Consider the following 16,078-nt stretch of genomic DNA (forward strand, 5'->3'; position numbering starts at 1 on the left):
ACTGTCAATCAGTACCCCCAAAACTTTAGTAAGGGCAGTTTCCATGGAATGCAGCAGGCGAAAGCCTGACGGAAGCGGATCAAGAATATCATGGGATGAGAGGAAGTCTAGGCAACAGTGATGAACAAGCACATTTAAGTAATTTGGATAAGAAAGGGAGGAGGGAGATGGGGTGATAGTTGGAGGGACAAATAGAGTCCAGTGAGGGTTTCTTGAGGAGGGGTGTGACAATGGTATGTTTGAAGGCATCAGGAACAGTTGCAGTAGAGAGCGATAGGTTGAGGATGTGACAGATAGGAGGGATGATAGAGGGTGAGATAGCACCGAGTAGATGAGTATGAATCAGATTGGAGGAGCAGGTAGTGGATATGAAGGATGAAAGAAGATGTGTGGTTTCTTCGTCAGTAATCTCAGAGAAAGAGGAGAAGGTGGCAGGTGTTGAGGGGAGGTTAGTAGAAGGGGTAGATGGAGGGAGGGGAGGGGGAAGCAGCCTGGTTGAGAGTTCAAGGTGAATCTTCTGAATCCTATTGTAGAAGAACTCTACCATTGGCTGGGGAGAAATTGAAGGAGGGAATAGGCGGCGATGGTGGTTTGAGTAAGGAGTTTAGTGTGGTAAAGAGACAGCAAGGATTGGAGCTAAGAGAAGTGGTTAAGTGGATCCAATATTCTTGTTTGGCCAGCGTGAGGGTAGACTGGAATGATGTCAGCATGAATTTGAAGTGTATGAAGTTGGTGAGTGCATGGAATTTAAGCCAGAGATGTTCCACATAACGGGCATGAATGCAGGTAATGGATGTGGGGGGTGAGTCAGGGTTGGGGTTTGGCATGCCTAACAGGACATGCCATTGGAGAAGCAAGGGTATCTAAAGCAGAGGAGATAATGGTATTATAAGAGAGGACGGCTTCATTGACAGTCTTGTGTGATATAGTAGATTCAGAAGTAATCGCAGAAAATACTTTTTCACTGAAAGGGTGGTGAATGCTTGGAAAAGCCTCCCATTGGAGGTGGTGGAGACAAAAGGTGTGTCTGAATTCAAGAAAGCTTGGAACAACTACACTGGATCTCTAAAGGAGAAGAGGGGATAGTAGATGGCATAGTTAGGAAGAGTAGATAGGCTATACAGTCTGTTTCTGTTTCCATACCATTCATAGAGTGGTTACTTGGCTCTGACACATCTATTGTCATGCCTCGTGCACTGTTCCTACTGTAAATGCTGTACAAAGTCTTTGTTAGCCACATTGAATCCTTGTTGAAAAATTGCAGGATATAAGACTTGTATAGTATAGTACTGTAATTCTTATGTTTTCTCCTTCACCACTATGTCTGGTTTTTGTTGTATCATCTAAGGTGAAACTGTTAGTTCACCCTTTCTCCCTTGTATCCAAAGGAAAGTGTAACGTTTGTTTTCAGACCCTCAGAGACGCCACCAGAAGATCACATTATCATATCCTCTGGCTTTACGCACCTGATCCTCATCGGGTCAATATATAGTGTGTGTCCATCTCTAATTTTTATCTATTTTTGACTTTTTTTTAATTTTAATTCATTCTAAAACAATAAATAGTTTTAAAGAATATTGTTATGTAGATTAAATACTTAGCTTCACTGGTGGTTGTTGGTTAGCAAGGGATTACAGAGCCAACATGTTTCACCCGTAGAGGGGGTTTCTTCAGGGCTACTATCCCTGCAATAAGAAATCCTCACTTTAATCGGAGAAACGCCAAGTATATACATCAACACCATGCACACTATAATAAATAGCCATACATGCCTACCTTTTTAGTATCAATTCTTTATCCACGATATGACCACCTAAACTGAGTCTTTTAACATGGCCGCGGCGTGGTACAGATCTCCCTTATATCCCCCTAAACCCGGAAGTGAGATGTAAAGGGGAGGGGCTAATCGCCCGATCCCTTGCATCACCCCTAGACCTAAGGGATACTTTTTCTAGTATTAATCAATATTTACCTCTCCCAGTAACATTTGTGGGGGGGATATCATAAGGCTCCCAATGAGAATCACAGAAGGGATGACCATTCTAATTCAAGGTTTAACCCATGGGGAACCACAGTATCCAGGCGGTATATCCACCTTTGCTCCAGGTAATTTAATTTAGCCTCCAAATCTCCCTCCATTCCTTGGGTGTTCAGGGTTTCAAGCACCCTCCACCTAATATGGGTGACCTCATGTTTCTTGGACTGCCAATGATGGACCAGGGGAGCTGTCAGATTACCCGTAACTATTCTGGATTTATGTTCGTTGAGCCTCAAATGTATCGCGCGTTTGGTCCGGCCCACGTATACCAGAGGGCAAGGGCAGACTATAATATATACAACCCAAGTACTTTTGCAAGATGTCTGCATTCTAGCTTGGATCACCTTCCCCGTACGTGGGTCGCACCAATCACTACCCACTATGGCTTTATCACACCATTGACATTGATGACAAGGAGCATGGGTGCCCCGAGGTTTTTGGATAGGTGTACTTCGTTTCAATAACTGACCTATGGTAGTGCCTTTTATGTATGTGAATAGGGGCAGATCAACCAAACCCCTAAGTTCCTTCAATATGGGCCAATGTTGTTTAATAATTCTAACCATGGTCATTACTACATCCGAATAAGGTAATACACATACCAAGTTTACCCCCTCCCTGACTTGTTTGGTTTCCCTATCAGAGTGTTCTAATAAAAGATCTTGGTGAGAGAAACGAGCTCTCACATATGCTTGGTGAATGCACTTTTCTGGGTAACCTCGGTTCCGGAACCTCTGGCTAATGTCTTTTGCCACCCTCTGGAATTCAGTGAGGTTGGAGCACACCCTTCTAGCCCTCAGGAACTGGCTTATAGGCAGGCTGGTTTTGAGTCTATAGGGGTGGAAGCTAGCAAAGTGTAACAGATTATTCCTCACCACTGGTTTTCTATATAGGGTGGTTTCAAAAGTATCACCCACCCTATATATAGTAATATCCAAAAATTCCATGTGTAAACTGTTATGAATGGCTGTAAATTGTAAGTTTTGATCCACAGTGTTAATCCACTGAATGAAGCTGTTCAATTCCTTCTCAGATCCAGTCCACAAAATGAATATGTCATCCAAAAACCTGAGCCATAGTCTTATATTGGCATTATAATACACTGATGGATAAATGAACTGTTCCTCGAAATGTCCCACATATAAAGTAGCCACCGAAGGGGCAAATGTGGACCCCATTGCCACACCTTGGGTTTGTTTATAATAGATGTTATCATATGTAAAATAATTTTCCTCGGTGACCCATCTAGCCAAAGTCATTAAAAAGTCCGTAGGAATTCTTTGTGGCTCTTGTCTCGCTTCCAACACCTCCTTAATAATATCCAAAGCCCCATTCTGGGGGATCTTCGTATAAAGAGACACTATATCCATCGTAACCATCCAACAATTGGAGGGGAGATGGGTCACTTCTCCAAGCTTTTTCAGGAGGTGGGAGGAGTCTTTAAGATATGATCGAACCTGCGTGGCTGCTTGTTTAAGGAAAATATCCAAAAACTTTGAGAGTGGCTCCAGTATACTGTCTCTCGTATTGACTATGGGTCTCCCCGGTGGGTGCTGGAGATTTTTATGTATCTTCGGGACAAATCGAATGTTAGGTGTTCTAGGAAATTTTTTTAACAAAATTTTATATTCATTTTTGGTGATAATTTTTTCCTCATAGGCTTTGGTAACATAATCAAAGATCCTTTATATGTGGGACATTTCGAGGAACAGTTCATTTATCCATCAGTGTATTATAATGCCAATATAAGACTATGGCTCAGGTTTTTGGATGACATATTCATTTTGTGGACTGGATCTGAGAAGGAATTGAACAGCTTCATTCAGTGGATTAACACTGTGGATCAAAACTTACAATTTACAGCCATTCATAACAGTTTACACATGGAATTTTTGGATATTACTATATATAGGGTGGGTGATACTTTTGAAACCACCCTATATAGAAAACCAGTGGTGAGGAATAATCTGTTACACTTTGCTAGCTTCCACCCCTATAGACTCAAAACCAGCCTGCCTATAAGCCAGTTCCTGAGGGCTAGAAGGGTGTGCTCCAACCTCACTGAATTCCAGAGGGTGGCAAAAGACATTAGCCAGAGGTTCCGGAACCGAGGTTACCCAGAAAAGTGCATTCACCAAGCATATGTGAGAGCTCGTTTCTCTCACCGAGATCTTTTATTAGAACACTCTGATAGGGAAACCAAACAAGTCAGGGAGGGGGTAAACTTGGTATGTGTATTACCTTATTCGGATGTAGTAATGACCATGGTTAGAATTATTAAACAACATTGGCCCATATTGAAGGAACTTAGGGGTTTGGTTGATCTGCCCCTATTCACATACACAAAAGGCACTACCATAGGTCAGTTATTGAAACGAAGTACACCTATCCAAAAACCTCGGGGCACCCATGCTCCTTGTCATCAATGTCAATGGTGTGATAAAGCCATAGTGGGTAGTGATTGGTGCGACCCACGTACGGGGAAGGTGATCCAAGCTAGAATGCAGACATCTTGCAAAAGTACTTGGGTTGTATATATTATAGTCTGCCCTTGCCCTCTGGTATACGTGGGCCGGACCAAACGCGCGATACATTTGAGGCTCAACGAACATAAATCCAGAATAGTTACGGGTAATCTGACAGCTCCCCTGGTCCATCATTGGCAGTCCAAGAAACATGAGGTCACCCATATTAGGTGGAGGGTGCTTGAAACCCTGAACACCCAAGGAATGGAGGGAGATTTGGAGGCTAAATTAAATTACCTGGAGCAAAGGTGGATATACCGCCTGGATACTGTGGTTCCCCATGGGTTAAACCTTGAATTAGAATGGTCATCCCTTCTGTGATTCTCATTGGGAGCCTTATGATATCCCCCCCACAAATGTTACTGGGAGAGGTAAATATTGATTAATACTAGAAAAAGTATCCCTTAGGTCTAGGGGTGATGCAAGGGATCGGGCGATTAGCCCCTCCCCTTTACATCTCACTTCCGGGTTTAGGGGGATATAAGGGAGATCTGTACCACGCCGCGGCCATGTTAAAAGACTCAGTTTAGGTGGTCATATCGTGGATAAAGAATTGATACTAAAAAGGTAGGCATGTATGGCTATTTATTATAGTGTGCATGGTGTTGATGTATATACTTGGCGTTTCTCCGATTAAAGTGAGGATTTCTTATTGCAGGGATAGTAGCCCTGAAGAAACCCCCTCTACGGGTGAAACATGTTGGCTCTGTAATCCCTTGCTAACCAACAACCACCAGTGAAGCTAAGTATTTAATCTACATAACAATATTCTTTAAAACTATTTATTGTTTTAGAATGAACTAAAATTAAAAAAAAGTCAAAAATAGATAAAAATTAGAGATGGACACACACTATATATTGACCCGATGAGGATCAGGTGCGTAAAGCCAGAGGATATGATAATGTGATCTTCTGGTGGCGTCTCTGAGGGTCTGAAAACAAACGTTACACTTTCCTTTGGATACAAGGGAGAAAGGGTGAACTAACAGTTTCACCTTAGATGATTCAGTGATATTTCCTTGTAAAAATAACAGATTTGTATACTAGCCAGATATATCAATTGGTTTTTGTTGTAGCCAGCTTTTTAATCAGTCAGACTTGGAATGCCCCAGGTCATCATAACCTGCTTTAGGTCATGATCCCAGTGCTTTTCTGGTACAGCAAAGGTGTACTGTTTGCAATGGATGTAACATGCCACCTTGCTGTGATTTTCTGTATAGAAATTTTCTGCCATCAGAACTTTGCGGCCATCTGTGAGATGCATAACTGTCTGCAATCCCTTCTTACAGAATCTACCGATGTCTGTTGTACCAGTTATTTCTATGCTTACTGTGAACCATCTTGTCCTTAATTCACTGTCCTGAAATGCAGATATCAATCGCTGACCCTTAGGTTTCAATAGAAGTGAAGGGGTAGCCTAATGGTTTGTGCAGTAGGCTGAAAACCTGGGTTCAGTTCCCACTTTAGCTCCTTGTGACCCTGGGCATGTCACTAAAGCCTCTACTGCCCCCCCCCCCCTCCCCCAGTGCAAAACTCAAGTTGTGAGCCCAACAGGGACAGAATAAGTACCTGCAAATAATAAATGTAAAGTCACTTTGATTGTATGACAGAAGGGTGGTATATCAAATCCTTTACCTTTCAATTCACCTCTCCTTGACCGTTCATGGGTCCAGTTTTGATCAAAGAACGGCTCCTGGAGTACCACTTCAGTTTTGTGTTTGTGATGCAAATGGTAGAAAAGCAAAAATGAGGAGATATTGAAATACTATGAGAGTAAGTCTGTAACTTGGCATCTCCAGGTAGGAACACCAATGCTACACACTGAGATCCTGATTTAGGTGTAGTTTGGATATCCTCATAGTCGCGATTCTGCAAAACTTAGACATCCTTTAGAGAATTGCGCTCAGTGCCGCTCATCATCAGATAGATGTACATATTTTTAGATGTCCTTTAGAGAATTGTTTTTTTTTAGGCAGGAGTTAGGCATCCTTTACAGAATCAGGTCCTGAGTGTCAATTCTATAAGGACATCTATGCCCCATGATGCCATTATAAACGCACTTAAATTGGCATATTTAAATTTAGGTGTAGCTATTTATGCCAGGTCAATGGCATGTGTAAATGAGCACACCTAAGAGCTCCATGCAGCATGCATACATAACTTATAGTGTTCTATAAGTTAGTGTGTATATTGGAGACACACCCCTCTCATGCTCCGCCCATATATTTGCCTCCATGCACTTATATGCTAAGGCATTTAAATGTGCTTCATTATAGAATAACGCATTGTTTTTTGACCCCACTTTTTCATTCTTTATCCCTTTTCTTTTTCACGTTAGGAATTATATACATTTTAAAAACAGTCCTTTTCTAGGTTTAGGTTTCAGCCTTCACAAAACCACATCAGCAAAAAGTAAAAAAGGGCAGCTTCATTAATGGAGAAAGTGAAGTTAGTATAGCCTTGACAGTTTTAACAACATGACAGAATTTATGAACCTCCACGGTGAAAGAATGCAGTTACCCGCAGTCTATTCACATAATAAGCCCACTTGGGGCCCTGGTCCTATTCCCCTCGAATGTTTTCTTTTGCTGGTCTTTTTCCCCTTGTTGGTGTGGAATGCTGCATTGGAGGATACACTCTCATCATCCTTGGTCTCTTCTTGCTTTAGATAATTTTCTGACATAATATTAATTCCCTTATTTCAGTCAACAATGTGTTGGATCCCAAAGCAGAAGAAATAAAGCTGGGTGCTGTGCTTAGATATCAGGTTCTTTCATTTTAATCACATGACCCTGGCTTTGTTAAATATCTGTATTTATGCATGTTGTATCAGGCAAATCCTGATCCCTCCAAATGCAGACATGGCTTTTCATCACAGTAGATCTTCGCACTCCTCCTGACTCAGAAAGGATAGCTTTACACTTCTAAAAAGGGGGGAAAGAACTTTTTAATTTCAAAGTCTTTTGCTTGACTTTCTGCAAGTTTTCCTTTCTTTTCAGGGTGGTAAAATGAACGACTGGTTAAGTGAAACCATTTTGAAAGCTTTTTCTTACCAGTCCTTTAGAAAATCAGTAAAGACCTATCTTTTTAATAAATTTGTATCTTCATAATCATGCCACTGTATTTTCTATATCATTTGTAACTTCGCTGTTTGTCAGTTGTCTCTTTATTGTGAACCGCTTAGAACTGTTATGGTATTTCGGTATACAAAAATAAAGTTATTACTATTAGTATTTGAACTGGACCCTTAGCAATCTGTATCACACCCACTACAGGAAAACTAAACGAATATCTTGTGGCTGACTAAATGTGATAAGGGAGTGAGATGGCAGCACACAGTCCCTCTTAATCACTCACGCAGGGGCTGCTCAGGGATCTTATTTGTTGATGTTCCTTGGCTCTCAAGTTTCCTCCCAATTTCTTACACAGGTGCTATCGCCTATAAATGACTCTCTGAATGGGCTCATTCTCCTAGGGTCTGGATAATTTCTGACTCGCATTCAACTGGGCTGGTCTTTCATCTGGCTCTGGTATCACTCTCATGGGTTCATTTCACATCTCAGACCGACTCTTGCTGAGTAGATATGGTCTCTTCGTCAACCCTGGTCTCTCATTAGATCTGGGCTTGTATTTACAGTGGTATCTCTCCCTCCATTGGCTCTGGCCACTTCATAAGATCATAAGAAAAGCCATACTGGGTCATACCAAGGTTCATTGAGCCTATCATCTAGTGATGATCTGGATCTTGAGTACCCAGCAGATCCCAAAAAGTAGATCTTACTCTATTAGTTAATTTCCAGAGATGAGCAATGGCTCATCCAAGACTTACCTTACTAATAATTTTATATGAAACTATACAACACCCTTATATCTAAATAACACACTCCGTAGATGATGAAATGAACCAGAGTCTAGTATAATTATCTCAGACAGTGCAATGCTCAAAGACGTGTCAAACACCCAGGATTAAGGAAAAAAGCCTCAAAACCCTCCTGCACCAACCTTAATAGGACAAAGTGTGGGAAATCAACCGGTTGAGTTACCTCATCGGCATAATGACTGGGGAGTCTTTATTAAGGTTGGTGTGGAAAGGATTCTGAGGCTTTTTCCTTCATCCTGGGTATTTGACACGTCTTTAAGCATTGCACTGTCTAAGATCATTTTACTAGACTCTGGTTCATATCACCATCTAAGGAGTGTGTTATTTAAATATAAGAGTGTTGTATAGTTTGATATTTACTAACCTTTTAAACTTGAGTTTGTTGGTCCAATATTTTTATATGAACATTTCCTCCAGAAACTTGTCTAATCCTTTTCTGAATCTTGTCATGTTGGTTGCCTTTGCCACATCCTTCAGCAACAGGTTCCACAACTTAATTATGCATTGCATGAAACAAAAAGCTTTCTATGATTGCTTAAATCTGATGGCTATTAGTTTCATGATGTGTCCTCTTGTTTTACTGGTTAAACAACTGTCCCCTATTTAACAATTCTGTCCCACTCATGATTTTAAAGATTTCTATCACATCCCTTCTCAGTTGTCTTATGTCCAAACTGAAGAGCCCTAAACTGTCTAGCCTGTCTTCATAAGGGAGGTATTCTATTGCCTTTATCATTTGGTTGCCTTTCTCTAAATCTTTTCTAGATCCATTATAACCTTTTTGAGATGGGGCAACCAGAAGTGCCAAATGTATTCTAAAAATCCAAACACACATTAGGAACAATTCTATAAAGGGCATTAAAAATTATCAGCCAAAATATGCCATTCTGAGCACAAATTCTTTAACTGCATCTGGGCACCCAGATTCCATTACAGAATTCTAGCAGCAACAATTTGATGCATCTACTTATACCATGTCTATGGCAGGCATAAATGCATGCACCTAAATGGAGTATTTTAGTGCGCAAGTGACTTTATTCTATAACCTACTTATGTAACAGTTTAAGATGCCCATGTCCTCCTCATTCACCTCTCCCAGTGTATACTACCTTATAGTTACATACCATGTGGTTAGAGCTGTGGCCTGAGCACCCTGAAGTTGTTGGCTCAATCCCAGTGCTGCTCCTTGTGACCCAGGGCAAGTCACCAAACCCACCAGCTCTTCACTTCATCCTATGCCCTCTCATTCCAGAGCTTCCTTTCAAATGAAAGAGACTCGACTCATGCGCATTTACAGCATGTAGGTATTTAAACATCTCTATCATATCTCCCCTCTCCCTCCTTTCCTCCAAAGTATACAGATTGAGATCTTTAAGTCTGTCCTTATACGCCTTATGACTCCATCCTTTTTATATTTTTTTGAAGATGCGGTCTCCAGAATTGTACACAATATTCTAAATGAGGTCTCACCAGAGTCTTATATAGGGGCATCAATATCTCCTTTTTCTTACTGGCCATACCTCTTCCTATGCACCCTAGCATCTTTCTAGCTTTCACCATCACCTTTTCAACCTGTTTGGCCACCTTAAGGTCATCACATACAATCTCACCCAAGTCCCACTCTTCTGTCGAGAACATAATTTCTTTGCCCTCTGAATCACTTCTGGAGCCCTTTTTAAAAGCTGGCATTACATTGGCTGTTACCAGTCCTCTGATATGGGAGCCATTTTTAATGGTAGACTATGTAACTAGTAACACATTAGCAATTGCATGTTTGATCTCTTTTGGGACTCTGGAATGTCATCCTGTCCTGGTAAACTGTTGTTCCTGAGTTTATCAATTTAATCAGTTTCATGTTCTAGATTTACAATGATGCAGTTTAGTTGCTCTGAATTTTCACTAACAAAGAAAGTTTCTAATGTAGGTATGACCCCCAGCATTCTCTTCAATAAACACTGATGTAAAGAAATAATTTGGGTTTTCTAATATTACCCTATCATTCTCCATTTATCCCCTGGTCATTCAATGGTATGGTTGAAAATGCCATAAAAAAAAAAAAAAGAAAAAAGTATTTAAAAGGAAAAATGTAGGCGCCTTAAAAAATGTTGCCTGCATCGCAATTATGGAGGTGTTTTAGAATGCTTAATGCCACTGTAATGCCTAATGTCACCATAGTGGCATTAGGCATCATAAAGCGCCTCCATAGCCATGATTCACATATAATGTAGGTGCTGGAAATGTAGGCCTTGAAAACCCTGACCTATATTTCTGGCATCTGCCTTTTCCAGAGATACCATTCTAAAAACGACACAGTCTCATGACTGACACACACAATCGGCAGCTATTTATAAGGCAGCGGCCGACAACAACACCATTTATAGAATCTGGGCCTATGTTCCTAAATTGCAACTCTGCCCAAACTCTGACCCCAGAATCCCCACAAACGTCAAGCTGCATTTTGTATATAAAACGTGCTTTACAGCAGTATTATATACTAACTAAGTAAATGTAATTTATTACTGTACTTAAGTAACGTAACGGTTTTGTTACTTGTACTTGTAACATTCATTACTTTTACTGAAGTATTAATTTCACCAATTTTCACTACTTTTATCTAGTTACATCTGATGCTTGCAGTTAAAAATAAAAATGTAAAAGCCGAAGCAAGATGTAAATGAAAATTCCTCAGTAAACTAAAAGAAACAGCAAAACCTATGAGAACAGTGGAGTTGCCTATATTTGTTGAACTGGTTACTGTTCTCCAACCAGAACAATGATAGGTTGGGTCACTTTGAAGTGAAGATGAAGCTGAAGCTGGTTGCAATTCTTGGTGAGAATAACAAGAAGAGGCACTGGAAATGTCACTGCCAACTGATGGTCACAAATCTTTTATTCAAAATAAAAACATCTAAAATATATAAAAACAAACAAAGTCCCGACTAGGATCCAAGTTTCGGCGACAACGTCACCTTCCTCAGGGGACAATAGTAAACGTGAAGTAGAGACACCGACACGTTTACTATTGTCCCCTGAGGAAGGTGATGTCGTCGCCGAAACTTGGATCCCAGTCGGGACTTTATTTTTATATATTATAGACGTTTTATTTTGAATAAAAGATTCGTGACATCTCCAGTGCTGCCTCTTGTTCTCTTCATTGCAGTCCAAGGCTTGGTTTCTTCTTTTTTTCTCTCCCGCAATTGTTGATGAACAGTGTTTGGTCTTTACCACGACAGACTGCTGGTCAACCAATGGGAAATTTTACATTGGGGTGACTATCCACTAGATTAGATAGTCTTTTGAGAGGAAGTCTGCTTGTCCAACCCAAGACTGAACAGTTCTCCACATCTGACCTTTTTGCATCAGTTCTCAAAGATATTCAAACAGAGTTTACCATCAGATGAAAAAAATTGTTAGAACAATAGAAATGATTCCAACTTTGTGAAAAACCATTTTTGTACATGGCCAGCAAAATGATGATAATGAAGATGAAGATGCAAGTGATGAATTAAACTGTACTTGTACATAATAATAATGAGGTTAATAAAGTATTCTTTGCTATACAGAAGTCAATATCTGCAGATTCATTCAAAAGACATCAGTAATAATGCAGCCTGGTCTGATTTGAATGAACTTTTAAATCAGGCAGAGCAATCCACTTTCTGCTAGTGCAGTTGTTGGATGCCTTTTTAGTTCTGCTGGTTTAATAATGGCTCACAAACTCGCATACGTGACAGTCGTTTTCAAAATTTAGTTTTCCTAAAAATCAGAGTGGAATGAACTGTAAAGCAATAAAGTTGCTGGGATAAAAATGTTAACAATAGTTGCATTCACTGTAGTTACAATACTTTTACTTTCACTTAAGCAAATTTTTTTAATGTGCTCTTCACTGTACAGTGGTACCTTGTTTACGAGCATAATTCATTCCAAAAGCATGCTCGTAATCCAAAGTACTCGTATATCAAAGCACATGTCCCCATAGACCACAATGTAAACTGAAACAATTCGTTCTACAACAAAAGTTTACTATGGTGACCCAGGGGTGGGTGGGTACCTGTCTGTGGGTGCTGCAGCCCTTGCAGCGTGGTGGTTTCCATTCCCCAGGGTCCCCCGTGCGGCTCTTCTCACTCTTCGGCGATGCCTTTGCCTTAACCAGCGCCTCCCGGCTTCCGATTCAAGCCGGCCATCCTCCAGACACATGGGCAGGACCTCTGCACTCCCCCATCAAGCCGGGTGGTGCGAGTGTTGTTGGGGACCCCGGGGAAAGGAAACCACCACGCTGCAAGGGCTGCAGCACCACCCCTGGGCCACCCTAGTGAGTGCTCGTTGATCGGGGCAGTGCTCGGTTTGCGAGTCAAAAGTTTGCTGAGTGTTTTGCTCGTCTTGCAAAACACTCGCAAACCGGGTTACTCGCAAACCGAGGTTCCACTGTACTTTTATTTAAGTATTAAAAAATACATTTAGTTTTACTTTTCTTTATTTATTCAATTTTCTATACCGTTCTCCCAGGGGAGCTCAGAACGGTTTTACATGCATTTATTCAGGTACTCAAGCAGTTTTCCCTCTCTGTCCCGGCGGACTCACAATCTATCTAAGTACCTTGGGCAATGGGGGGATTAAGTGACTTGCCCAGGGTTACAAGGAGCAGCCGGGGTTTGAACCCACAACCTCAGGATGCTGAGGCTGTAGCTTTGACCACTGCACCACACTCTCCCCTTAAGTACTTTGACCAACACTGCTTTACAGACAGAAAACAACTTATAAAATGATCCCCAATCGGGGCCTAGATAAAGGATTTATTTAAAATTTGCCCACCCTCCCTGCAGATAAAAATGCACGCATACTGATGGCTCTTAATTTGTGACTGTTATGTTTCCGTGACTGCAGTTGCTCTTTGCCACTCTCTGGAAGCTGTCACCTAAAGCAACTTCCTGCTCAGCCTAATGGTTAACAGTCTGCTAATGGCCAGGAACTGAGTTGCGCATTTAAAACAGAAATATGCAAATCTTCAAAAACCAATTCGGGACAGCAAGTTGCCGCTAACACCTTTCTGTTCTCGAACATCTAATGACGAGAAAGACAGTGGCTATGTACGAGTGTGAATACTTTTACCAAAACAGGACTTCAATGATAGAATTCAAGATTATGGCACACATTTGCTAGATTACTCTTATTCATGATACAGTTCTGATTGCAGTTGTTAGATGCAGCAGGATCGGTATATGGGTCTTTCTATTTACACATACATTATAGCTATGTAAAGAAGAGCACGCTACAGGGGACAGAATCTTAAGCTAGGTTAGAAAATAGGACGGATAAGCATGAAGTGCCATGCTCAGCAGGGACAAAATGAAATACAAGAGCTTTCTGTGTCTGGAAAGGACATACATATCATATACCTCATCCCAAATTGCTCAGTGTTATGAGACCATTACACAAATATCACTATCCTGCATCTTTTAGTATCAAAATTGCTCTTCTGGACAGTTTCAGTGTAAAGTCCCTCTCTAAACCATCAGAATATACAGGGTCATATCTATAATTTTGTTTTAGGAGGCAAAAGAAAGCTTTATTGTGTGTCTCTCTATTTAGGGAAAGCATGTATGCGTGGAAGGGAGAGTAAGAGGTCAAATTAATAGGCCTACAGATTTAAAGTTGGGCAGTAAATAATTCAGGAAGAAAGGTGCTTTTTTTCTTTGGAATTCAGGCTATTTAATGCCTCCCCCTTCCTGGAGATTATAACTGTATATTGAAGCTGTGTTTCATGAGAATTTTTTTTTTTAATCTTTATTCATTTTAAAGCCAAAAATAAGTGCATCATATTATACAGACATTTTACATTTTAACAGCACTTAAATTCAATCAAAATTATATTCTATGACAAATACATATATCATCCCCCCCCCCTTCTACATATCCAAAAAATGCACTCAAATTAAAAGTATCTTCCCACCCACCCTGGACGTATATGATCAAAGGGCAAAATCAACAGTCATTCCTTACAGAATTTTGTCAATGGCTCCCAAATATCCATAAACTTTCTATAATATCCCTGCTGTATAGCAACCATATGTTCCATTTTAAACGTGTGGCATAGAGATTCTCACCAGAAAGTATAATTTAACAGATCCCAACTTTTCCAGTTTCTCATACTAAGTTGTACGGCAACCCCTGTCATAATAAAGAAAAGTTTATTATTCTGGGAAGATATTTGGCTTTTAGCCCTCATTAACGTGCCAAATAGCACGGTATCGTATGACAATGCCACTGGATTTTCCAACATTCTATTCACTTGACCCCAAATGGATCTCCAAAACCCAAGTATCAAGGGACAATAGTACAGTAAATGATCCAAAGTCCCTACCTCAAGATGACAGTGCCAGCATCCTTTAGACTTAGAACTATCTACTTTCTGTAAACGAACAGGGGTCCAAAAAGATCTATGTCACAAAAATAAAACCCCACGTTTGTCTCCTAGATGCATGAGGTTCATGAGATTTAATGAGGAAATCTTTCAATCTCAAGACTGTTGGGTGCTTAGGCAGGAAACATTAATTTGATGTTGATTCCTTAGGTTTTGTGATTGTACTTATCATTAGATGAAATTTAAAAGGCTTTCAAGATTTTACAAGGAAATTTAACACCTAAAATCAAGTACATTTGTTCAGCCATACACATTAGGCCACCAGGTATACTTAGCGGTGTAACCCCACTCATTTATCCTGTCCAAATATGCAAAGAAGTGTCAAAGTATGAAGGCAAGCATCCAAAATCAGTTTCCCTCCTTGAACTTGGACAAGCATTCTAGTGAATAGAAGGAATGAGTGAGAATCCATCAGCATACCAGAGAAAGATGCAACAGAATTTGTGAAACAAGAGCAAATATTCTGTAAAGACTCAGACCAACACACACACAAAAAAAGTATTATCTATCCCAGTGGTTCCCAACCCTGTCCTGGAGGAACACCAGGCCAATCGGGTTTTCAGGCTAGCCCTAATGAATATGCATGAAGCAAATTTGCATGCCTATCACTTCCATCATATGCAAATCTCTCTCATGCATATTCATTAGGGCTAGCCTGAAAACCCGATTGGCCTGGTGTTCCTCCAGGACAGGGTTGGGAATCACTGATCTATCCCATTCTTTTGCCATGTTCATCTCAATACCATTTGAAACTCTTGATTTAGCATCTCAGCGCCGTTCTAGAATTCCCTCCTCCTTCATCTCTTTAGAGAACTCCTTCACCAAGGTCTCCTTTTATCAAGCCACGCTAGCAGTTTAACACGCGTAATAGTGCGCGTTAAACCGCCGGCCGCGCTAACCGCTACCGCCTCCCTTGGGCAGGCGGTAGTTTTTTGGCCAGCGCAGGGGGGTTAGCGCGTGATGAAACATCGCACGCGTTAACCCCGCGAGCACGGCTTGATAAAAGGAGCCCCAAATTTAAAACTTTGCTTTAAGCTTCCTGTTGTCTGCAGCACTCCAGACTGCCTGGCAGAAAAGATTTGTTTCCCTCACTGATTTCCTTCTCGTTCTAGAACGCCCTGCATTTCCCAGCTGGATGAAAGATATCTTACCACCGCCTTATTCTAATCTTTCCCTGTCATCCCTTCTTGGAATATGCCGTAATTTCTTCCTCC

At 40.8% G+C, this 16,078-nt stretch overlaps 1 protein-coding gene across 1 annotated transcript in view; it reads left to right on the forward strand.

Moving 5' to 3' along the window:
* Positions 1-368: 368 nt before the first annotated feature.
* The window catches only part of LOC117354891 (POU domain, class 6, transcription factor 2-like), a 225,168-nt gene continuing 209,458 nt past the window's right edge, over positions 369-16,078 (forward strand). The window contains exons 1-4 of the mRNA XM_033932847.1: positions 369-448; positions 534-732; positions 7,563-7,634; positions 11,213-11,273. Coding sequence (XP_033788738.1) covers positions 369-448; positions 534-732; positions 7,563-7,634; positions 11,213-11,273 — 412 coding nt within the window. The remainder of the gene's footprint in view (positions 449-533; positions 733-7,562; positions 7,635-11,212; positions 11,274-16,078) is intronic.

Source organism: Geotrypetes seraphini, chromosome 2 (genome assembly GCF_902459505.1).
Source record: "Geotrypetes seraphini chromosome 2, aGeoSer1.1, whole genome shotgun sequence".
NCBI lineage: Eukaryota > Metazoa > Chordata > Amphibia > Gymnophiona > Dermophiidae > Geotrypetes > Geotrypetes seraphini.